The sequence below is a fragment of the Coenobita brevimanus genome, chromosome 103 (genome assembly GCF_032717465.1).
Source record: "Coenobita brevimanus isolate Jiangsu-jjx chromosome 103, ASM3271746v2, whole genome shotgun sequence".
In the NCBI taxonomy this organism is placed as follows: Eukaryota; Metazoa; Arthropoda; class Malacostraca; order Decapoda; family Coenobitidae; genus Coenobita; species Coenobita brevimanus.
In genome coordinates, this window is record NC_137056.1 from 8,393,033 (window position 1) to 8,418,266 (window position 25,234).

The window sequence follows — 25,234 nt, forward strand, 5'->3', positions numbered from 1 at the left end:
AATAAGCTACGCTTGTGGGGTTTCTCGATAAGTCAAATTTTGCTTTAAACTCGTTTAAGTTTGTATGTATGTATGTACAGTATGTATGTATATATGTACATACAGTACTGTATATATATATACTGTTTGTATATATATATATACTGTATATATATACAGTAGGTTCGGACAGTGGCGTCATCGCATTGCGCGATTCGCATTGTGCGCGAGTGACCAAAAATCATAACCAATAACCCTTGAATGCGCGAGTTTACCGCACAGAATGCGAGGCAGAGGCAAGGAGTGGCTCAAAAATGCCATTTTCTATTAGTGCGTGACCACCCTTCACACAGCGCGTCACGTGTCGTCATGTTGATGCGCAGAAATTCCCGGGCATTCTACAGCGCAGCTTGGGGTACAAGGGAGCAGGCGCGCCATAACAGTCCTGGCTCATGCACTGTGCGGATCCGCTCTCTACAGCTAACCTGTCGTGTACAATGTGTGGTGTTTTTTGTTCTGCTCCATCCTTGCCTGTACTTCGCCGCACAATGGCTCCAACCCCAAGAGTTAAGAAACTTCTTTCGCATGCCACCAAGTTAAAGATCATTAAGATGAAGGAGGAGGGTCAAGGAAACACTGCCATCGGGAGAGCCCTGGGACTGGCTGAATCTACAGTGAGAACTGTGTGGAAGAACCGTGAAGCCATAAAGGCTGTAGTGAAGACGTACAGTGCCTCTGACCTAGATGGCCGTTCGCGGGTGGGAAATCGTGCTATGATACTAATGGAGCGCTATCTTGCCACCTTCATAATGAGGAAAGAAAAGGAAGGTGTTCCACTGAATGGAAGATTTATTCGGAACCAAGCCCAGCTCTTTTACAAGGCAGCATCTCGCAGGTTAAAAGTGGAAAAACCTTTCAGGGCATCAGTTGGATGGCTGGACCGTTTTCTCAAGTGCAAGGAACTCCGTTACGTGAAAGTGTCTGGTGAACGTGCCTCTGCCGATGAGCTGGCCGCGAGAGACTATCCTGCGATATTTAGAGCAATTATTGAAGAGGGACAGTACACCAAGGACCAGATCTAAAACATCGATGAAACGTCGTTATATTACAAGGCCATGCCCAAATCAACTTACATCGCTAAAAGACAGAAACAAGACCCTGGTCGCAAGCTCCAGAAGTGTAAGATGACGGTAATGTTCGCTGTAAACCTGTCTGGGAGCCACAAGATGAGGCCAGTTGTTGTACACACAGCTTCACAACCAAGGCGCTACAAAAACCACACGAACATGGATGCAAGTGGCGTGTATTGGTACAAGTCCGCAAATGGTTGGATGACCGGGAACATTATGGCAGACTGGTTAACGAGGCGGTGTGTCCCTGATACCAGGGCCAAGTGTCAGGAATTGGGCATTCCATTTAAGATGCTCCTTGTGCGTGATAACACACCAAGTCACCCTCCATACCTTGAAGATCTTCATAAGGATTGTCGTGTTGTGTTTCTGCCGCCCCGCACAACGTCACTAATGCAACCTCTGGATCAAGAACTAATCGCCATTGTGAAGCACTTCTACCATAAGCCAGTGTACGACTACCTACGCAGGAAGACCGACACACAAGAGGAGCTTCATGCGTAACAAGAAGATCACACCGAAAACCTTGATGAGGGATCTGCTTCCGTTCCATCTCCACCAGCACCTGTATCCCGACCTGCCACAGATGCCTTGACTGTTGAGGCATTTTGGCATAATTTTACGGTGAAGGACACAGTTGAATTTCTCCTACAAGCCTGGCACCAGATTACACCTGCAACGGTGAACCATGCGTGGCGAATGCTCGTGCCTCATTTATGCACGACCCAGGAGACAGCCATTCAACCACTGGCCGAGGCTGAGGCAGCAACATTGACAGAAGTACAAGCTGTACCAGGCTTCGAGGACATTACATTGGTGGACATACAAGAAGTGCACACTGCTACTGAGGAACAGCCTCCTGAGGAAGTGTTGCAACGGACAGACGAGGCTGACGCAGAGCCCGATGTCAGGAAGAGTCAAGTTGAGCAGCCTAGCGTGATGGAAGGCAGGACTGAGCTGCGTATGTCAAACATTAGCAAGATCCTTGCTGCCGTGGATAAGCTCAAGGAAGAGGTGAAGGAACAGGAAGTGAGCAACCTAAGAACGGAGGAACTTCTGGTTGGTATCGACAAACTCTTCCATTTCTACACAGACAGGCACAGGGAAGAAATAAACAGGAGAAGACAGACGCTCATAACAAGCTACACACAGCGGGCTCAAGTTGGTGAAATTGCGGAACCAGCGACATCGTCTGCTCCTGTTCCTGTTGAGGATGAAGAGGATGCAATGTCAGAAGTGTCAGCATTGGACTTTGAAGGGTTTATGGCCGAAGTGAGTGACTTTGATGCTCCTGGGGAAGGTGATCAAGAGAAGTCTGTGGAAGGATGTGTTGGTGCGGTGGGAGGTGCAGTGGAGAATGCGGTGCTGTAAATGTTGCCGCGCCTCGGAACCCCTGTTATTTAAGGTCATCAGGCCTGTTGTCTACTGTTGTTAAGGTGACTACCCATATTTTTGTTATTGTAGCTACAGCTTTAGTACAGTGTCTGAAAAATATGACCTTTATTATGTCTCTAAGGGCCAAAAAATGTCCAGGTATGAGGGGGTATGTAATTATTCCCATAAGATTATGTATTCCCAGTACCGAATTCCCAGTGCGCGAGGTCATGGACAGCCCAATCTCTCGCGCACTGTGCGAGCCTACTGTATATATATATATCTATCTATCTATATATATATATATATATATATATATATATATATACATATATATATATATATATATATATATATATATATTTATCTATCTATCTATCTATCTATCTATCTATATATATATATATATATATATATATATATATCTATATCTATCTATCTATCTATCTATATATATATATATGTACATACAGTATGTATGTCTGTATATATGTATGTATATATTTACATATATGTATGTAGGTACATACATACATGTATGCAGGTATGTACATATATGTATTTATGTACAGTATGTAGGTACATACATATATGTATGCAGGTATGTACATATATGTATGTATGTACAGTATGTAGGTAGGTAGGTAGGTATCAGCATGGATGCATGTGATATATCTGTGTTGTGTTGTTACCAAACAAACTATGCTTGGTCTATTGGTTAAATATGTCTTTACACAAGTTAAGCCAATTCAACTGAAGAGGTATAATTTGATGTGTGGAAAACAGAACCAAACCAGTACAGAATATCTGAACCAAGAATATGACACCCTCAAGAGCATGTATTATCTTGGCTGCTCTCTTATACATAAAAATATTATAGTACACATCATGACATAATGTGCCATACATATTTTCTCTAAAGTGTTATGAAGTTATACAGACATGTGAGACAGACAATTAAGGATTGTTAATCAAATATACCTCATATACAGTCCTGGGTGTTAATCTCTCAACTACACTGCACCAAACATAACTGGAGTTTACTGTTTTCTAAGATGCACCAGGAATGACAATTATGTCACAATACTGTTAACTCACTGTTCTTCAGCTCTGCAACGAATATGTTTTAATCAACTAAAATCTCTTTGTTTACAGAGTAAGTCTTCAATCTTCAGTACAATATATCCCTTTACCCAGTGGTCAGTCCTCATCTCCAAGAAACGACTTTCCATTTCAACATGGAACAATCACTTCTTGATGATACCCAAGACAGTTCATCAAATGCAAATCATCATAAGTATCATCATAACATCAAAAGAAAACTCTCTTGTTCACACGTGGTAAATGAACTGAGAATGAGGCTCCCCAATCTCGTTGAAAATTAAATGAGAAATGAAAGCAGTCACAAGTATAGTTTATCTTCTAACGCCAACAGGCAGAAGGGCATTTTCAGCCTTAGCTGCCTTCAACAACATACAGGAAATATGTAAATAGTAATCTTTCTCTGCTAAACCCAAGGAGCTCAAATGTAAATTCAAGTTCTACACATAATTTAACATATCAGTGACTTCTTTAATATAACCTCTACCTCCCACTTGTAACAATGCTTATACATTCAAACTTCATCCATAAGCAATACCTTAATCATGATATAATACAATTAATGAATGGTAATAGATGAATATTAATATTCAACATCACTGGTGCATCCAAGACATGACCCCAGAAATGCATTTTTTCAGAAACATGAACAGATAGAGGTTGGCCACTTTTTACAATATCAAAGCTGATCTAATGGAGAAGGATGTGATGAACAAATCTGATCAAATCAGCAATAAAATGCCAAGAAAATACACGAGAGATGAGCTGCAAATTATAAGACTAACTTCAACTCCTTTAGCATACCGTATACTGTGGTGCAATTATTCCCAATACTTAAGATCTTAGCTGCATTGGAATCCAGGAAAAAAAAAAAATGATTTTCTTCGTATACTGCTTGATTCTTTAGCACAAAAATTTTAATCATCATTATTATCCTCTTCCATTTCCCACATTATTATGAAGTAAGCAGGATCCACAAACAAGATAATGATGATAATGATGCTGTATTCCACTTTCAGCAGCCAACACCTACCCATCCATGTCTCCATATATGACAAGCCTACTGCAGTGAGGGTTCTCTCTCTGTTTTGCTCACACTGGACAGCCAAACCCTTACATAAACATCTGCATCGTCGGGGAAGTCAACAGTGTACAGCGACTCTGGCACGGTTCCCAAACGACAGAAGGTGCCACGCTGACAGTCAGAAACATTACCCATGTGTCAACAAAGAGGAATGGAGGCAGGATGCAGAGAATGGAGATAAGTACACAAAGATGAAAGATGGGACAAAGGAGACATCTCTGATAGGTGAGGAATTACTGAGGGCAGGAAGAAAGGAGAAACATATAAACACACAAATGTCTGCATGCACACACACACACACACACACACACACACACACACACACACAGTTATGGGGGGCATATAAGCCAGATATTATGTGCTTTGTAGAACCCAAGAGAGGATATTGATATCCAAGTGGGAGATGGAGGAAGAGTGATGATAGCAGTGAAGAACAGCATAAATGTGAATAATGTGGAACTGGAAGAAGGTTGGGCAGAAATGATAAATACGAAACTAGAAACCAGAGGGAAAGGTAGGAGAGACATTGCAGTAGCATTTGTCCCCATTAAGACAAGGGCATGGAATAAGGCTGAATACCAGATGTTGTCAGACATGGTTAGACATCTACAGAAAGTGACTGAGAAGAGCAAACAATATAATCCTAGTGGGTGGTTTTAATTGTACAGAGGTGAACTGGGAGCAGTGGGACTCAGGAGGTAGCGAAGATTTGTGAGTCAGTATACTGTACTGTTAAACATAGCAATGAATAATATAACGACCCAGTGAGTCAAAGAAGAGACTAGATTTAGATGTGATGACACACCAGCAAGGCTAGATTTACTGCTAACCAAAGAACCTGATGTAACTGGATCTCTGAAATATCTGTGTCCTATAGGAAAAAGTGATCATGCAGTGACTGAGTTCGAAATGACAGAAGGGAATGTTGTGCCAAAAGATGAGCTGTACAGGCATGGAAAATACAACTTTGGGAAAGCAAACTCGACAGGACTGAGGAAATTTCTTAAAGAGGCGGACTGGAGGAAATTCAGGGAGACAAGACACATGCAAATATAGTGGGATATCTTTCTATGCATTTACAGCTTGGGAGTGGAAAAATATGTGCCAAGAGTAAGTAGGAGAGAACTGGAAAAAGCATTGGTTCAACAAAAGGTGTATGGTAACAAAAAGAGACAAGTATGCAGCATGGAGCAAATGGAGAAAGAGAGGTAACAACAGAACAAAGGAAGAATGCAAAAGAACTAGAAATGAATATACCTGTACAAGAATCCACAAAGAGGAAGAATGACATTTTGAATGTGGTATAACTGACAAATGAAAGGAGAAGCCTAAATTGTTTTATACTGTAGGTATGTCAATGGCAAATTGAAACACAAGGAAAGAATTAATTAGCTGCAAGTAGAAGGATAGGTCTACACTCTACAAAGATGCAGTAATGCAAGATGAAATGATGAACAAAAGTTCCCAATCAGTATTCACTAAAGAAAGTGATTTTATGGTGGGGGAGGGAAAGACTAGAAATGTAGTGCTGAAAGATATAAAAGTGGGAGTGCTGGAAGTGTATAAATTAATGGAAACGCAAGATGTAAGGAAGGCCCTGGGGCCTGATGGGATCTATAATTGGATACTAAAGGAATGCACAGAACAATTGGAGGATAGGACTCACGGTTTAATTGTGTGTTCTCTGGAAGAAGGGAAAGTGCCTCAGGAGTGGAAGTGGGCCAATGTGGTACCAATTTACAGATGAAGGAATAAGGAAGAACCCCTGACCAGCATGGTTAAAATATTGTGTGAGAGAATCTTGAAAGAAAGATGGATAAAATATCTGTAGGAGATGGCGCTTTTGGCAGAAAGTCAGTTTGGATTCATGAATGGAAGATTGTGTGTCTCTAACTTGTTGAGCTTCTACTCAAGGGCAATTGATGTGCTACAAGAGAGGTAGTTGGGTGGATTGTGTATACTGAACTTAGATCTGGAGAAGGTCTTTGACAAGGTACCCTATAAGCGACTGTGGAAATTGGAGCACATAGGAGGACTGCAGGGGAACCTCTTGGAATGAAAGGGTGATGGGAATAAACAAAGTAGAGTTCCGCAGGGCTCAGTGCTAGTGCCCATAATGTTCCTGATACACGTAAACGATATGGTGGAGGGAATGAACAGTTATGGAAGCCTGTTTGCAGATGATGCAAAGATCATGAAGAAAGTTGAATTTGAAAAGGACTGCAAAATGCTGCACGAAGATCTGGACAGGATTTACGATTGGAGGCGAGTATGGGCAATGAAATTCAATGCTAAAAAGTGCAAAATACTGGAAATGGGCAAAAGCACTATGAGGCAATCACTGAATTACTAACGGAAAGAAATCAATCACAAAAGTGAGAGAAGAGAAGGACCTGGGAAGTTTGGTCCAGGATAATTTGATCACCTAAAAGCACATTAACAAGACTGTCATAGACACATATAAGCTCTTGACAAACATAAGAGTGGCATTTCAAAACATGGATGAGGAAATGAAAAAACTGATAATAGCTATGATCTGCCCCAGGTTAGAATATGCAACAGTGCTATGGTTTCCACATAAAAAGAATGATATAAACAAGTGTGAGAGAATACAAAGAACAGCAACCAAGATGGTTCCCAGCCTGACAGATTTATCGTACAAGGAGAGACTAGAAAAGCTGGGTCTGCCTTCCTTAGAGGAAAGAAGTGATAGGTGTGACAGGGTTGCATAAGTTTAGGGCAATGATGGGTGTATATAAAATTGACAGAGAAGACCTTTTTGCATGGGATGGGGGAGCAACAAGAGGACACGAAATAAATTGAAAAAGACGAGTTGCTTGAAAGATATCAAGATATACAGTTTTCCATATAGATGCATTAACCTGTACAATCCTGCCATCAGCATGATGCCGGCAGTACAAAACGTATCGATTAATCCCAGCGACGTGATGGTGTCAACAGCAAAATTAGAGCACTGTAGCGAGTCTCAAACTGCTTCAATCTAGCTAATTTTTTGCTAAAAAGTAGCTTGATGTATTGGCAACACTGTGTCCAAGCAGTTGTAGTACTAAGTTAGGTTCTGCATGGCTGGGTAACATCAGTTTCCCACTGTCCGTCATAGCATCAGAATGTCACGAAAACCACGCCATTTTTCCGCCTCATTGGGCTGGAGGAGACTGTTGAAATTGACACATGGACCCTTCTGTCCCTTCATTTAGTGATTCTTCAGAAGAGGAAGACCTGGATGACTTCTGGGGAGGAATATGAGGCAGTGGAGAAGGATATTGAGAACAGGGAATCCCCCATTCTCCTTCCCCGTTCTCTCTCAACCCGCCCAGTTGGGTGGGAAAATGTCGCTCACAGCTTGGGAAACTGGGCTAAAAACACGACAGACGGCCATCCTGCCCTTATTTCTCCTATAAGGAGTAACTTTTTTTGCTTTTCCTTGATTTATATGTCCTTTTGGATTGTTTTATGCAATAAAATTTTTTTCCAGTTTTGGTCCAGGATTGGGTGGGTATAAAATTGCAAAATGCCTGGAATGTACGGGTTAACCTGTGGAATAGCCTGGACAAAGAGATCATCCAGTCCAAAAACTTACATGAATTTAGGGCAAAGTTTGACCGACTGAGATGTGAAGATAAGACCCAACGAACGTAGCTCATTTCCTGTATACCACACTAGGTATATCACACACACACACACACACACACACACATACACACACACACACACACACACACACACACACACAGGAAAGTGGGGATGGGAGGTGTTTTGTAGCCAAAAACATTTTCACACCAAGCAAAGGTACAGTACAATACTGAAGGCACCCATGGATGCAGACTTGTAAACTCCTTAAAACTAAACACTATGGAGTTCAGATCACCCCTAATCAGTTAATCGCTGAGTCTGTCAGCCAAAACTTTATCATCATCATCATCATCCGGACCTCCTTTCCCACCCAAGGGCAGGGTGAGGAGTAGCAATGTCCAGACAGCCCAAAATTGCCCAGTCCAAAGGGCCACGCTTCCATTCACTCATCATTCAAGCCCCCGGAATCCTGGCTCTATCGGATACGCCAAAAACATTCACCACGTTCTGTAGCTTCACATAATTGTAACCGACAGAGTCAATCCAGACGTTGCCACGTTAAAAAGGGGTGCCAAAAATCCCCGATCAACCACTTCTTCTCACAAAATTCATCCAGCCAGCTCGATCTCCTGTAGCAAAGAATGTCATGTAAAATCTCTTCCAAAGTCAGGAAAATGACTCTTTGTGAATCACCTACATCAGGCACCTGGCACTGAGCCTGGAAGGAGCATCCTGTGTGTTTCCTTTTTTCCAACTTAGTATAATTGCTGGATCGTGATGAGTGCTACAAAAGGGAAGAATGATCTCTAGGGTGAGCTGTGCAGCTCAGGTGCATCCACAAAGTACATACTGGGAAAAAATAAATTACTGGACCCTTCTGAATGAAATGTCTACAATCACTAAGCCAAGCATACTGTGTCCCAGATAACAGATTGCTCAAATGAGAAAGACCTTGCTGCAGAGAGTCTTCAGCAAGACACTGAAACAGAAAGAACCTTCCCTGCATTTAGATTTTTTTTTTTTTATGTGTCCGACTCTGAGCATAGGCTTCATAGCCTGCTCTCAAGGCCCAGTAGTCCTCCTACATACCATACACCTCTACATGTCACCACTTCGACACTAACACCCACCGTCCATATTGAATACATGCTAGAGCTGTCTCATACAGGACTGATGTATTGGTATTGGCAGGTGTATTTTTACAACGTTGGCAGTTCTTTTGTTAGATCAGTAAAGCCTGTTTTTACTAAATTCAAATCCTTCAACTGTTCCCTGTCCCAGCGGGGATTTGAACCTGGGTCCGGCAGGACTGCAGGCTACCTCTCTACCAATTGAGCCACTGCCTCAACAAGCCTCTGCAGCACACTTTTTGCAGGTTGTGACTCTTATGTTTAAATTGCCATCTTTTAGCAAGCAAATGGTCCTGGTTGTCATTGTACTTGTTTTGGTGCTCTGTTATTATTTTTTTCTTTAGCTGTGCTTCCTTTGGTGCTCTTCTCTCAACTCCCTTGTGTCCACAATGTCTTGGAATTTCCTACTTCACCTTGGTCTTCTACTTCTGGGGGGTGAGTTTCGTGTCTGCTGTCCCTGTAACTTAACTATCCACTCATCTTTCTGTTTTTTCTTCCAAGTCCTTGTCTTCTTTCATTTTTTGCTTTTTCTTTCCTACATCTCCATGTTCACTGTATCCTTTGTCTTTGTCCCTTTTGTTTCTGTTGTGTTTTTGCAAAATTTTAGCACTGCCCAGTGGGATTAAAGTCCTTCCTTTCTTCCTTGTTATGAATTGCTTCCTGGGATCTTATCTTTCCTTACCCATTCAATTCCTGTTTGAGGGAAGGGGTAGCTAGTTTGGAACTTATGTTCTTTCCCTGTTCACAACGTGGCTGCTGATGTTTATGTCTACTGTGTTCTTCCCCCTTTTTGCTACTTGTTACTGCTATCCTGCAGACTTTTTAACTTTGTTGGGTGGGGTGTGAGCTTTTTTGGAGGTGGTGTTGTACAGTGGCTGAATGCATGATGCCTCACAGATCGACCCCCCACTTTGTAGAGTCTGTCCCATTTGTTGTCCCTGGCATCTCAATACACCTTCTTCTGCAACTTGCCTTGAGCAATATACAAAATCCTGTTTTTCACTGATACAACTGGGTAGTTAAAGTACCCAAAGAAGGCTCCCTGAGCCTGGGGGTGGCAATACTCTTAAGCTGCAAGGCATCTGCTTTTACTGCACATCAATGAAGATTGACAAGCCTCTAATAAGAGTAAACACAGTTTCCCTGTTTTAAGGCAAATCATGAACTTGCTCTGGTTCCTGTGGAAAAGACTAGGATGGCATGGTACCACTGCAGTGCTGGTTCTCACTAAGTGCTTGGGTTAATTACAAACGTCATAAGGTCATTCATCCTGGCTGGCCTAAAAACTACTCTTCAGAGCTTAGGTAAAGTAAGTGATCCCAGCCAAATGCAAGGTTGCATCCCCATCCCTCCCTTTGCCCTTCTTATTCCACTAAGAAGAACCAGGATGGACTGCATAAAACAAATGAATATGAATAAACTTATTAAATTTCATCTTCCTCAATAAAGAGGGTGAAAGGAAAGAGCAAAAATAACATGGTGAAGGTTTCATCAGTGGGACACAATAATGTAGCCCGTTATATCAAAAGTTAAAACAAAGCCACAAAAGGGCACTTCTATAATGGAGACAACTTGATGAAGAGGGAAAATGTCAGTAAAACCAATCCAGAGACTGGCAGAAAAAAAAAAAAAAAATGATAGAGCTGTGGCATGTGATAAATTTAGCATGTGGCAGCACAGGAGGAATGTGCAGTCCACAATCTTTGGGGTGAACTAGGTGGCAGACAGACTGAAAGGATTCCTCAGAGGCACACAATTTCAAAGCTTTTAATAATGGTGACAGCTAATCCTATATTACCCTTTCCAAGCAAAAAAGGGTAGCCCAAGGCTAGGCTCCATTAGCCCAGATCATTTATGGGTTGAAGACCAACCTACTTACTTGTACTTGGTGGCGTTTTACATTAGAGACAGAAACCCCTCCAGTCACTTTCTTGAAACATTAGGGAAGGTTTTGCATGACTTTTTACTTACAAATACAGTACTAAGATTTGTTCTCAATCTTACACAGTGACTGATGTAAGAAGTTCCCCTAGCTTCACAATGTTTGGTGGTAATTGTAAAGGGCTTAAAAGTCCTCTTTGCTAGGTGATGTAATCATCCAGCTGTACAGTAGAGACTGAAAAATGTGGGAAAAAGGAAAACAAGTATATGAAATGAGGAAATAAATGGATAAAGGAGAGTATGTACAGAGGAAAGGGGAAAGAGACAAGAATTTTTGAACATACAGAAGGGAGACATGAATAGAGGAGGATAAGAATTGGAGGATAAGAATATGATAAATTATATTGGATGATGGATGGATGGATGGATACATAAAAAAGTCAAAGAGAGAGAGACACAGACAAATGACTAAAGAAGGAAACATACAGAATAATAAAATGTATGTCTATATACAAGCAAAAATAAAAATGAAGGGCCTTCAAGATTTCCTCAATGAACTGTAAAATGCACATAACTTTAACATTGAAACAAGAGCTAGCTACAATAAACAGGTATCTGCATACACAAAAATTAATTCCTCATCCTTCTGAGTTTGTAGGTATCTAAGAAAGAGTGGCCACAGCTGCCCTTGACTGTCACACACATGCACCATGACAATGTGGGGACCATCCTGACTTCTCTCACATTGAGGAAAGTGGCGATGACACTCCATTTTATTTAATGAAAGCAAATGAAACTGCCTAAGTTTCTGTGAAATCAACAGTAAAGTGCTCAGTGGGTGGGTGTGAGGGCTGTCAGCCAACAGTTAGCAAGCTTAGTTTGCCCTATGCCACCTCCCTGCTTTGGTGCTAAAAGCCTTTCTTGCATCACTCTGAAATGTGGACCACACCACTGGACCAGTCTGCCAGTTTTACAAGTTTTTCCAGAAACATTCCTGGACCATGGAAGATGCCAGTGCATTAATTTGGAGGTTAAAATAAAATGCCTTTGCTGCAAAGGCTGCTGCAGTACTTAAGGCTAATAATTCAACCAATCTGAGGTGAGGTCTTCCACAGGGAGCAGTGTAGGGTTCGTATATATTACACGAAACAGAAGCACCACTGGTTTTGGTACCAAAATGGGGGCTCACACAGCATGAACCAGACTTTGTTAGTTCTAGGCCAACACCTTGCTGTGGCTGCATCTTTTGAGTTTCATTAAATATAAGGGGGAAAATAGCTGCTTTTCACAATAACTGTGGAATTCAGCACCTCTCTCCTTAGGTCATATTCTCACTGGTTAACTAGCCTTTCTATTACCTCTTCTTTATTGATTACCATAATTTCTCCTATTACACCTGACTGCTCTCTTGTACAGTATGTATGTATGTCTATTAAATATCAACTGTCTATCTACCTACAGCCAAACACCACAATCCCATAAATGGTGGCCATTTGTTTCTGAGACAGTTGTTTAACAAAGAAGGGTACTAACCCTCCACCAACCCACTTGCTGACACACAGGTAACAAATATGGGTTGGTTATATGGTTACCACCCAGCAATGTAAATGGTTTCCTGGCTTGTAAGAAACCACTAGCCTTGTCACTCAGCGTAAAGCCATCTGAGAAGAGAAATAAAAAGTGACAGGAAAGATGGGAGAAATAAGAACACATAGAAAAAGAGTGAAAAAAGGTGAAGGAAGAAGTTGGCAGCACTACAGCATGTGAGTGGATGATGGTCACCACCACCTACCATAATCTGAATAAGTAACTTATAAGAGAACATCGCCCTGCTATGTGCAGAGATATACTCATAAGGAACAGGTGTTAGAAAGCCTCTAAGGATGAAAAAAAAAAACATACAAACACTGTCTTTGTGGCTGTAGAGATGATTCCCCCATTATTTTGGTATCTGTGTGTGGTGATTAAAGGTAAATATAGATGATCTTCCCTTAATACCATAACGACTAATAACTGGAACAAATAACATACATAGGCTGAACAAGAGAGGACAGGTAATAAGACAACAATGCCCTTTCTATTTACAAAAGCATGTACAAAAATATACCAGACATTTTTTTTTTTTTTTCAAGTCATACAGCATACTTACACATGAAAGTAGTAAATAAAAAGTAAACTGAAGTGTACATAAAGAAAGGCTTTAACCCGCGCCGTCCCGAGGACGTACTTCCACGTCCTCACGTTTTGTCACAGCTAATCCCGAGGATGTACTTCAATGTCCTGCAATTGCAAGGTTCATAATTTCCACAATTTTCAATTTTTGCGAGTCATTTTTGGTACGTATACACGGGACACCTTCCTCAACAAGATGCCAGGCAGAGACAATGCCTTACCCAGCATGACCTCCTCCCCCCCCCTGCATGCCCTTTTCTCAGCAATTCACCTGTTATCAGTGACCTGGCCAGTATAGCCATGTCATGCCACGGTACGAAATTCAGGGCCAGAGTGATTCCCCAATCAATGACAATGTGGAGGACAAACTTTACATAGCATTAGAGGAAGAAACAGTTAGAAATGATGATCAGGTAATGTGGCAAAAAAAGGTCAGGTATTAGTGAGTGAAACAATGCTTATAATGCCTATATTACTGCTTGAAAACCAATATACTCTTGTACTACATATAAATTCGTAACAGTAAATAAATAAATACTGTTTATGAGTGGTGTGAAATAGTTATCCTCCCATAGAACTCGTTTTCTTTGGTGCCAGCCTGATAGAAAACCCTGTAAGGTAAGGAGGCTCTCCTACCTGTAATGAGTATTTTAAACCTCAGGTGAGCGATTTCTCTATGAATTTTCGATGTTTCTCACCAAAAGCGAAAGATTTAGCAAAAAAAAAAAGGGTCGAAAAATGGTCGGGATTGGGGGGTACCAGTGGTCAAAAAGTGGTCGGGACGGGGCGGGTTAAAAAGTCATACGGAGAAACGAAGAACACAGAGATGAAGAATGCATTGAATATCTATATACCTGTATATGTCTATCTATAGCCATCATCATCATCATCATCATCATCATCATCATCATCATCATCATCTTCATCATCATCATCATCATCCAGACCTCCTTTCCCACCCTAGAGAAGGGTGAGGAGTAGCAACGTCCAGACAGCCAAAGTTCGTCTAATTCAATGGGCCATGCTTCCATTCACTCATCATTCAAGCCCTTGAAATCTTGGCCCCATTTGACAGGCCCAAGAAAATTTCACAACGTTCTGCAGCTTCACATATACCTCTCTGATAGAACTTATCTGAATGCTGTCACGTTAAAAAGGGGTGCCAAAGCTCTGGTCATGCACTTCTCACAAAATTCATCCAGCCCGCTTGATCTCTTGTCAGTCCCTTAGCCTCACCAACTCCCATACCTCGCTTCCTCACACATTCATCCACCTTATCCCTCCACCTTCTCCTTGGCCTACCTTGCCTCCTCCTTCCTTCAGTTTGCTCAGATATACCTTTTTCACCACTCTATTGTTATCCATTCTCTCCACATGACCATACCATCTAAGTACAATCTCTTCGATTCTGGTGTCCACAGACTTCCTCACTCCAATCTTTCACGAATCACATTATTTCTTATCTTATCCACTCTTTGTACTCAACATACACTTCTTAGCAGTTCCATCTCCACTGCTCTTACTCTTGACTTCCCAGTTTCATGCCACACCACAGTCTCACATCCATATGTTAAAGTTGGCACTAACACTCCATCATGTAAGCCTCATGCCACTGGAATCCTCAAGCCTCTGTTCCTTATCAAGGCTTTCATAAATATTGCACCAACTACTTTCCTTCCTTGTGTCACTCTACTTTCCACTTCTTTTGCACATTTACCTCTCCTTTTTATCACTGTACCCAGGTATTTGAACTCTCTCATCAATTCCATTCTCTCTCCATTCACTGTAACATCACACTGGGAGTCACCTTCTCTCCCTCAATAACCATCACTTTTCTCTTTTCTACATTTACTCTCAAGGCACGAAGCTCACAGACATCTACAAAGCTCTGCACTAGGCTACCAAGATCTTGTTCAGTATTTGCCAGTAGTACTGCATCATCAGCATACAACAAATTTGATATATTCCATCCATCACCATTCATTACCTGTGCCATCCCTCTCTCCATTATTCATGTTTTTACTTCTCTCATCACCCCATCCAAACATATATTGAACAACCCAAGGGATATCGCACAACCTTGTCGCATCCCCAAAATGATCGTGAACCATTCACTTAGATGCCCCTTAACCCTTACATATGCCTCATTACCATCATAAAAACTCTTGATGGCACCTAGCAGCTTTCCATCTACACTGCACATGCACAAAACTTTCCACAATCCTTCTCTGCCTACTTTGTTGTATGCTTTTTCCAGACCCATAAATGCCATAAACATCTTATAGTCCTACTCACAAGCCTTCTCCACTATCAGTCTCACTGCAAATATCTGATCCACACACCCTCTGTCACTCTAAAGCCACCCTGTTCATTACTCACTAGGACTTCTGATATCTCTCTTACGCACTCTATAATAATTCTTCCATATACCTTTCCTAAAACACTCAATAGACTTATGCCACGATAACTCTTGCACTCATTTGCTCACCTTTATTTCTGTAAAGGGGTACAATCACTGCCTTTTTCCACTCTACCGGCACAGTTTCACTCATCCATGCCTTCTTATATATTCCCAACAGGCACTTCATTCCACTCTCTCCACCACACTTAATCATCTCTGCATACACTTCATCAACCCCAGCTGCTTTCCCATTTTTCAGCAGCTGGACAGCATTCTTCCTCTCTGTGAGTGTCACGTTTCCAGGCACTGCATTCCTTCTCTGTACACCCCCAAAACCAATCATGTTAACAGTCACTTTGCTCTCTCCATTCCCATTCATCAGACTTTCAAAAAATTCTTTCCATCTGGCCCTTACTTCATCCCCTATTCTACCAGTTACATCCTTCACACATTCACATTTCTTTCCACAGTCACTTCTACACTTCTGCACCTCTTTCCAGAATAACTTCCTATTTTCAGAGTAATCTACATTTATTTTTCTTCCTAGTTCATCATTTACCTCCTTAATTTTCCTCTTCACTAGTATCGTTTGTGCTTCTTGATCTCAATGTATTCATTTGTTATTTCAACTGAACCCCTGTCCTGTATCCACTCTTGCCACTTCTTCCTCTTTTCCTCCACTGCTCTCTTAACCTCTTCATCCCACTATGCTGTACCTTTCTTCTTTGTTGTCACCCTTGCCACATCAAACACTGCTTTAGCATTCCTAACCAAGCAATCCCTATATGCATTCCACAAGCTGTCCAGATCCATTTCATTCAAATTCACTGATTCTAACTCCACCCCTACTCTGGCCCTGTATTCATCTGCCATTTCTAAGATCCTCAGCTTCTCGACTTTCAGTCTCTCTCCATGACTGCTCCTCCCTCTCTTGGTCTACCTCAGTCCTCTCTTGCATACCGCAATCATATGATCTGACAAACCTCCACACCATCCTCTCACTGCCCTCGTATCAGCAACACTTCCTAGCATCAATTTCTCTACAAGCACATAAACAATCAAGCTCCTTTCAACATGATCTCCATTCCCTCTATACCATGTATATTTATGTACATCTTTGTGTTTGAAATAATTACAAATGTGTAACCTTTCTTGACACATGTCCTTCAATCGCTTCCCATTATCATTCTCTCCTGGTATTCCATTATTACCCATTATATCATTCACAGGACCAGTGCCTACTTTCCAATTCATGTCCCTCATTACAAACACTTTATAACTCCTGGGCATTTCTCCCACAGCTTCATCCAGCTCATGCCCCAATCTGTCTTTCTGTCTCACTCCTGTCATCACACAGTGCATACGTTACAATAATTGCCACTTTCACCTTCTCAAACTTGAACTTGACATACATACATCTCGAGATGACACATTTGTAGTCTCTCATTCCACTCTGCCACAATTCATTCATCAACAAAGCAATGTCTTCCCCTCCTCACACATTCTTGCCCAACCTTATACATTTTGTACCCTCCCACTCCTCCACTTCACACCCTTTCATTTTTGTTTTACACAATGCCATCATGGCATATCTCACACTCCTGAACACATTCACTACTTCCACCCTCTTCCTCTCCTCATTCACACCTCTCACATTCCTTATGCCCATGCAAATCTGTCCATTTGGTTGGGGCCCTGGGCAGGTATTGGGCCCTCCGAAGCTCTCCGAAACGTTAGCTATGATTTAGTGATTTTAGATGTGGAAACAATGGTAGGTGGGGGCATTCATCAACCACTCACTCAATGTAGTGCTGCTCAAGGGTGGCTGCCCTTTCCATTCTTCCTTCCCTCATTCCTTCCATCCTCTTATGTCATTCTTTTCTTCTTTCTTTCTTCTTCTTTCTGTCTGCTGGTGAATCTGCACTGAGCGACAAGCCAAATGGTTTCCCCTAAACCAGGAAACCATTCACTATCCTGGGTGGTAACCATATAACCAAACTATGACGTGTGGTGGTTTAGTGGGTAATTAAGGTGTTCCAACTGGATTGAGCCTGTGTCGGTTTATATCCTAGGGATGGCTGGGGTGTATTGCTAACGTAATGCTACTCAGGGATGAGTGAAGGTGGTCACTCTCATCTTCAATGTCAGGACCAACCTGCCTAGCCCAGGGCTCCTACGCTCCCCACAGGACAACACAGGATTAGGTGATGATGACGATGACGATGAGATAGGGGAACCTGGGGAACAGCTTATCAATCTAGCTATCTATTGCCAGATGCCATAATCCTGTAAGGGGTGGTCAAAAACAAACTGCCTCCATGTTGCCCTGTCCCCTGCCATTTCACTGCCATGCTCCCAGCTCACACACCCCACTCTCATATAACTCTCCACTCCATCCCTCAAATTCATCTATGGCCTCACCCTCCCTCTCGCTCCCTCCACCTCACTCACAAACACTCTCTTTGTCAGCCTCTCACTCTCCATCCTCTCCACATGGCCAAACCACCTCAGTGTGTTTCTCTTAATGCTTCCTATCACATCCACATCCACACGACAATGCTCTGACACTTCCTCATTTGTCAGTCTCTCTCTCCATGTGACTTCACATGATCCTCTCAAATAACTCATTTCCACTGCTCTCACTCTTGACTTTTGTCCCTCCAACAACGTCCAAGCTTCACTTCCATACGTTGGAGTTGGCATTACAATACTGTCATGCAGTAACTTTCTCACTTCCATGCTAGCTTCCGTTTCTTATCACTGCTTTCAAAGAACTAGCAACCTTTCTTGCTTGTTTTACCCTTTCGCAACCTTTCTTGCTTGTTTTACCCTTTCAAGCACTTCACCCTCTAAACTTCCATCCTTACTCATCACACTACCCAAGTACTTAAATGCACTAACATTTTCCATTTCCTCCTCCTCCACCCTCACTGTACATTCACTGACTTCATTTCTCTCGAAGACCATAACTTTGCTCTTCCCTACATTCACCTTGAGATTCCATTTCTTACACACTCTCCCAAACTCATTCACCAAGCCATGAAGCTCCCTTTCATCTTTAACAACAGAGTGTCATCTGCAAACAACAGTACAGGGAGTTTTCACACACTGCCCTCTCTCATTAGGGCCACTCTAACATTCACTGTCCTACCTTGTATCTCTTATAACCTCATCCATATACTTTACCTGGCCAAAAACCCCGTTATATGGTTATCAACCAGCATAGTAAATGGTTTCCTAGGTACAGGAAATCATTTGGCTTGTCAGTCAGTGCAGAGACCATAAGGTAACACTACATTCAGTGGATGATGGGCACACCCACCTACCACCTATAGCTAGCATATATATATATATATATATATATATATATATATATATATATATATATCTCCATCCTGTGTATCCTCATACATGTGAAAAATCCACTTGGTTATGCATTATTCTGATTCATTACCAAACGAATTTTTCATTACCAAATTGGCCCACACTTGGTAATGAAAAATACCAAATGGCAACCCTGACAGGGGAGAGGGGAGGGGGGAGGAAGGAAGGGGTGAAGGGACCATTGTGTAACAGCTGTTCAGTGCCAGGCGGCAATTTCAAATTACGGGTGAGAAAAAAGTCAGATTTGTTTTCGAATTTTTTGCAGTTTTTGGCCCATTTTGGGAATTTTGGATCCCAGGACGATTATGTCCGGTTAGTAGGGATGTTTGGATATTGGGCGTTCAGATATTAGAGGGATTACTGTATATACAGGGGCGCACCCAGGAATTGTCTAAGGGGGGGGGGACCGTCGTGAGGTGACGTCAGGTAATCCGTTAATTAATGGGAGGTCATATGCAGGTTTAGAGTCAGAGAGCTGCTGGCTCATAGTGTTACTCTTTGTTTGTACTTGCCAATTTTTCATGTTTTGCTGTTATCGAAATAAATATATATAAATTTTTAAAGGACCCAGAGAGCTAATGGGGGGGCCCTGACCCTGGGCCCACCCCCCGGGTGCACCCGTGTGTGTATATATATATATACCGCAGAAGCTCAGTTATACAATCATGACAATCATTTAAAATACAATATTTACAGGTTCTGTACTACAAATTCAATTTACTCCAACTTCAGTAATTTAAATTACAGTAAGACTTCACTATAATGGACTAATTGGGGCCCAAGCCATTCCAAAAAATGTGAAATTCCGATACAAGCGACATCCGGACTTCCCCCTGCTAATCCGGACTTTTTCTGATATATCAGACATTAGTCCAGATTGAATGAACGGATTTTAAACTGTTTTGACTACCACTGTGGTACTGTAGTGTGTTATAATTTCACTACAATAATCTATCTATCTATCTATCTATCTATTGCCAGACGCCTCAGTCCCGTTTGGGGTGGCCACAAACAAATCGCCTCCAAGTCGCCCTGTCCCCCGTCATTTCACTCCCCTGCTCCCAACTCACACCCCCCTCTCTCATATACCTCTCCACCCCATCCCTCCATCTCATCCTCGGCCTCCCCCTCCCTCTTTCCCCCTCCACCTCACTCACATACACTCTCTTCGTCAGTCTTTCACCCTCCATCCTCTCCACATGGCCAAACCACCTCAGTATGTTCCTCATAACGCTTCCTATCACATCCACATCAACACCACAACGCTCCTTTATATCCTCATTCGTCAGCCTGTCTCTCCATGTGACTCCACAGGCTCCTCTTAAATAACTCATTTCCACTGCTCTCACTCTTGACTTGTGTCCTTCCAACAACGTCCAAGCTTCACTTCCGTACGTTAGAGTTGGTATCACAATACTGTCATGTAGTAACTTTTTCACTTCCATGCTCACTTCCCTGTTTCTTATCACTGCTTTCAAAGAACCAGCAACCCTTCTTCCCTGCTGTACCCTTTCAAGCACTTCACCCTCCAAACCTCCATCCTTACTCATCACACTACCCAAGTACTTAAACGTACTCACATTTTCCAATTCCTCACCATCCAACCTTGCTGTACATTCACTGACTTCACCTCTCTCAAAGACCATCACTTTACTCTTCCCTACATTCACCTTTAGATTCCGTTTCTTACACACTCTCCCAAACTCATCCACCAAGCCTTGCAGCTCCCCTTCGTCTTCACTCAACAACACAGTATCATCTGCAAACAACAGCACAGGGAGTTTCCAAACACTATCCTCTCTCACCAGGGCCACTCCAACATCCACTACCCTACCTTGTACCTCTTTTATTACCCCATCCATGTACAGATTGAACAACCATGGAGACATGACACATCCCTGTTTCAACCCAACTTTCAAAGAGAAAAATTCACTTAGTTCACCATCCACACGCACTGCAGCCTTCGCACCATCGTACATACTCTTCACAGCATTCAACAACTTCCCATCTACTCCATATATTCTTAACACTTTCCACAATCCTAGTCTATCCACCCTGTCATATGCTTTCTCCAAATCCATGAAAGCCGCATACAACTTCTTTCCCTTCTCTAGAAACTTTTCCACTAAAGATCTGAGAATGAATATCTGATCTACACAACCTTTTCCCTTCCTAAAGCCTCCCTGTTCTTCTCCAACTAATTCCTCTGTTCTTTCTCTAACTCTGTCAATAAGTATCCTACCATACACTTTTCCTATTATACTAAGAAGACAATATCAAATGATGTAAAATATATAATAATACAGTACTGTACACTGATAAACACGTCTTTTATTTACCTTATTGTGGTGAACATATCTGAAGTGGTCAGGCAGTCCAGACTGCTTCTGGCTTTATCAGACTTTTTCCGATATATAGGAATTTAGTCCAGTAGCTCCTCGAGTCCAATAAAAGCGAATTCCGGTCTATTGAAGTCCGTTATATCGAGGTTTTACTGTAATTCCCACCATGCTAGTGACGTAGATATACTGTATGTCCCCATCTAAAATGCCAGGGACACAGATCTACATCCTGGAACACTGAAGTGTCCAGTGCCTTGATATATGCATCCTCAACAATTTTCATTCACCATAAATTTGTATCTGGTATGCTGAGCCAGTGCCACTCCCACAAACATAGTCAGCTGACCGGGGTCAATGACCACGTGAAAGTCTATGCACTTTATGTTGAAGATTTCAGCATTCAAGTGGCACCAATTTGACTTGATTTAACCAACTTTCTGGCTTTGACAAGTACTTTTATTAGTGTCAGGAAAAAAAAAATCCAGAATCAGACAGCGTAAAGTAGAGGGGTATGAGTTTTTTCTTTTTCCCCAGCATGGCACTTTTTTTCTTTTTATGTGCCTGACTCTGGGCACAGGCTTCACAGCCTGCTCCCAAGGCCCAGTAGTCTCCCTATATACCATACTCCTCTACATGTCGTCACTTCAGTGCTAACACCCATCATCCATAATGAATACCTGCTGGGTTGTTTCATGCAAGACTTGCTTATTGGTATTTGCGGGAGTATTTTTATGACGTGTTGGCGGGTCAGTAAAGCCTGAGATTATGAAATTCAAATCCTTACTCTGTTCCCTGCCCCAGCGGGGATTTGAACCTGGGTCCAGAAGGAATGCAGGCCACCTCTCTACCGATTGAGCCACCGCCTCCCCTAAAGGGTTAAGTTTCATCATTTACTAAATCTTGAGCTGGAACTTAGCAAGAACCGAATCAGACTGAAACTAAATCAACTCAGGACCTTCTGTGGCTAAAACTAAACACACTCAGCCTACCTAAACTCTGGTCATCTACTATATACTAAATATGTAGTCTCATCAATCAACCCTAACCCAACTCAATCTAAATTAACCCAGTCAAAACTCATCTTACCCAACCCTGCCTAACTGCCCTTCATCTTAACCCTATCTATCCCCTGCCTCACCTTGCACTCTCCACCAAGAAAGTCCGGAATGTTTTCTTTAGGCATGTAGTCCACCAGTCCCCCAGGTCCTTGGTAGTCATTACCACCATAAAAGAGAAACTTGGATCTGTAAAAGGAAGAACAATCTGCTGTAATTCTGGATGACTGAGTAAGAACTACAGAAAAAATTCAAAACCCTCCACCTCTGCATAATTTTCATTCAGATTATACTACCACAGTGTGTTAGCATCGCCCATTGCAACTTTCATAATCAACACGTTCACCTTCTCTCCTCAGATTTACCTTGTATTTAACCCACCACCCCACTTTCAACACTGGCAAACTGCTGACTCATTTGAGTCATCATTCAATTCTACCTCCCTGCTTCCTATCCATCATCCATGCCTTTATACAAACATTAAAATAAGCTACAACAGATGTATATACTAGTGTGATGGAAACAAGCCCATTTACCAACTGAATGACCCGTGTTGTGAAATGAAATGTTAAACATGGATAAATAAATCGGTATGGTGAGCAATGGGATGGGTGGGATGGGCATGAATTTTGGTGGGCTGTGAGGCTGGAGAAGGATTGTAAACCCTGTGAAAATGGGTGCTGTGACATAAGTGGCTCAGGTGTAGAAAAGATTTACTTCAAAATATCCTGTAAAAATTAAAGAGTCAGGGGATTAAAGAAATTGAAAAGATGGACAAAGAAATGTGTGGAATAAGCTGGAATTATGGTGGGCTGGGGAAGTGTCATAAGAGTATACCCTGTGATAATGGTTGCTGTACGATAAAAGGTCTGAATGCAGTAAGGGTTTAATTTTCTTACAAGATCAAGATCAACAACAACCAGATAATCTTACACTCCTCTCATATACCTGTTGACTTGCACAAGGGTAGAAAAAAAAATACTTGCGTATCCAGCACATTCCTTTAGGGTTTAGTTTGCTGTCCTCATCCACTCTTACTTTTTCATGCAGTCAAGGCTTGTAAAACACTTTAAGAACAGATGGTGAGCTACCATTCATCACTGTCATAACATCAAGTTCACTATCATCTTTTACAAGAAATCGGCAGTATGTACTGTTTTCTTAGGATCATAATACACAGTATTTTGAGAAGAGGGGGTGGGAGACAGAGAAACTGGCCAAGATGAATAAAATCCACAACCTAACTAAGAATGGCAGGCAGACAGCCACACACAAATGAAATTTACAAACTTAAGCTGTCCATGAAATGGATTAATTCCCATTCCTACCTTTCAGTTTTTACAAGATGAATATTAAAAAAATAGTGTTAATCACTATATTAAAAAAAAATAAAATAATCACTGCATTAAAAAAAAAAATTGCATAACTCTAGGCATCATATTCAGTTTGTTAGCCCCCTTGCACATGATGACACAGAATGAGTCAAAATGGTGTTAGACTGAAGAGTACCAGATGACGCACTTTGCGTCATTTGGCAATTTACTCAAAAGTTTTTGGTCATATCGGAATTCCGACAACACCACTTGCAAGATCATGAAATTCTGCATCTAGACATATGTTTGGCTCTTGCATGGTGCAGGCAGAATCTTGCATTAGGGTGTTAGGTAGTTATTTCCTCTGGTGAACATTATTTTCCCTGCATTTTGGTACTTTCACTCATCAGTTTTGTGTGTTTTTATGGCTTATCATACATTATAAACATCAGCAAAGATGATGGTACACAATTTATACAAATATAACCAATTTCTGGGCCAAATAAAATCTATGGGAATGTTTTCCTTTGTGTGTGGGTCCAGGCTGCCCTCGCGGCATTTTCTCTGATCATGTCCCACAAACTTACAGAAAACTTGCGGTTTGTGAGGGGGTTAATATCCTGTACCGTGATGCACCCATTCAACTTCTAAGACTTTACACTGTACCTGGTGTTATCATCTATGAACGTGGAAACAAGGGTCCACAAGATTGGGAAGACTCGAGGGGCACGGATTATTAGCACACAGCTCATTGTCTCTGGATAATTGGCCTCTACAATCTGAAAATGAAAATAATTAATAGCATGATACAGAATTTAATTACAATAGACTCTCACTACAATGGACAAACATGAAGTGGTTACATGGCACAGCAAACCCATCCACAGGTGTCATTTTAGTGCTGATGTACAAACACAAGATATAAAGTCAAAGATGTCACATAACAAATTTAGAGTAAATCGGGTGAAAATTGGCGAATTTATGCCCATTTGAAATTTTAAGCCTGACTCACCTGACATTGACCTCCCTACCGCTAAGTGGGGGGTGACCCCCCACCAAGGTAATGAGGCATGTTATTGGATGCAGATTTGAAAGCTGCACCTTTAGGCCTTGGTTTCATGTCAATATGACAAATTTGAAAGGAGCTATGGCAAAAAAACAAGTTTTACCTGTCCTCATTTTTTATTTATTTGAGAGGCCTACAGCCTGGGCCTTGGCCCAATTTGACCCAAAATTTAATCACGTGATCAGAAGGTCGCAGCCCATCATCCTGTAATTTTAGTCAAAATTGCAC

The 25,234-nt window shown here is 41.7% G+C and overlaps 1 protein-coding gene across 1 annotated transcript in view; it reads right to left on the reverse strand.

Moving 5' to 3' along the window:
* The window catches only part of retm (real-time), a 247,637-nt gene that overhangs the window by 46,603 nt on the left and 175,800 nt on the right, over positions 1-25,234 (reverse strand). The window contains exons 11-12 of the mRNA XM_080284937.1: positions 24,607-24,719; positions 22,711-22,816 (exon numbers count right to left, since the gene is read on the reverse strand). Of these exons, the coding sequence (XP_080141063.1) occupies positions 22,711-22,816; positions 24,607-24,719 (219 nt within the window). The remainder of the gene's footprint in view (positions 1-22,710; positions 22,817-24,606; positions 24,720-25,234) is intronic.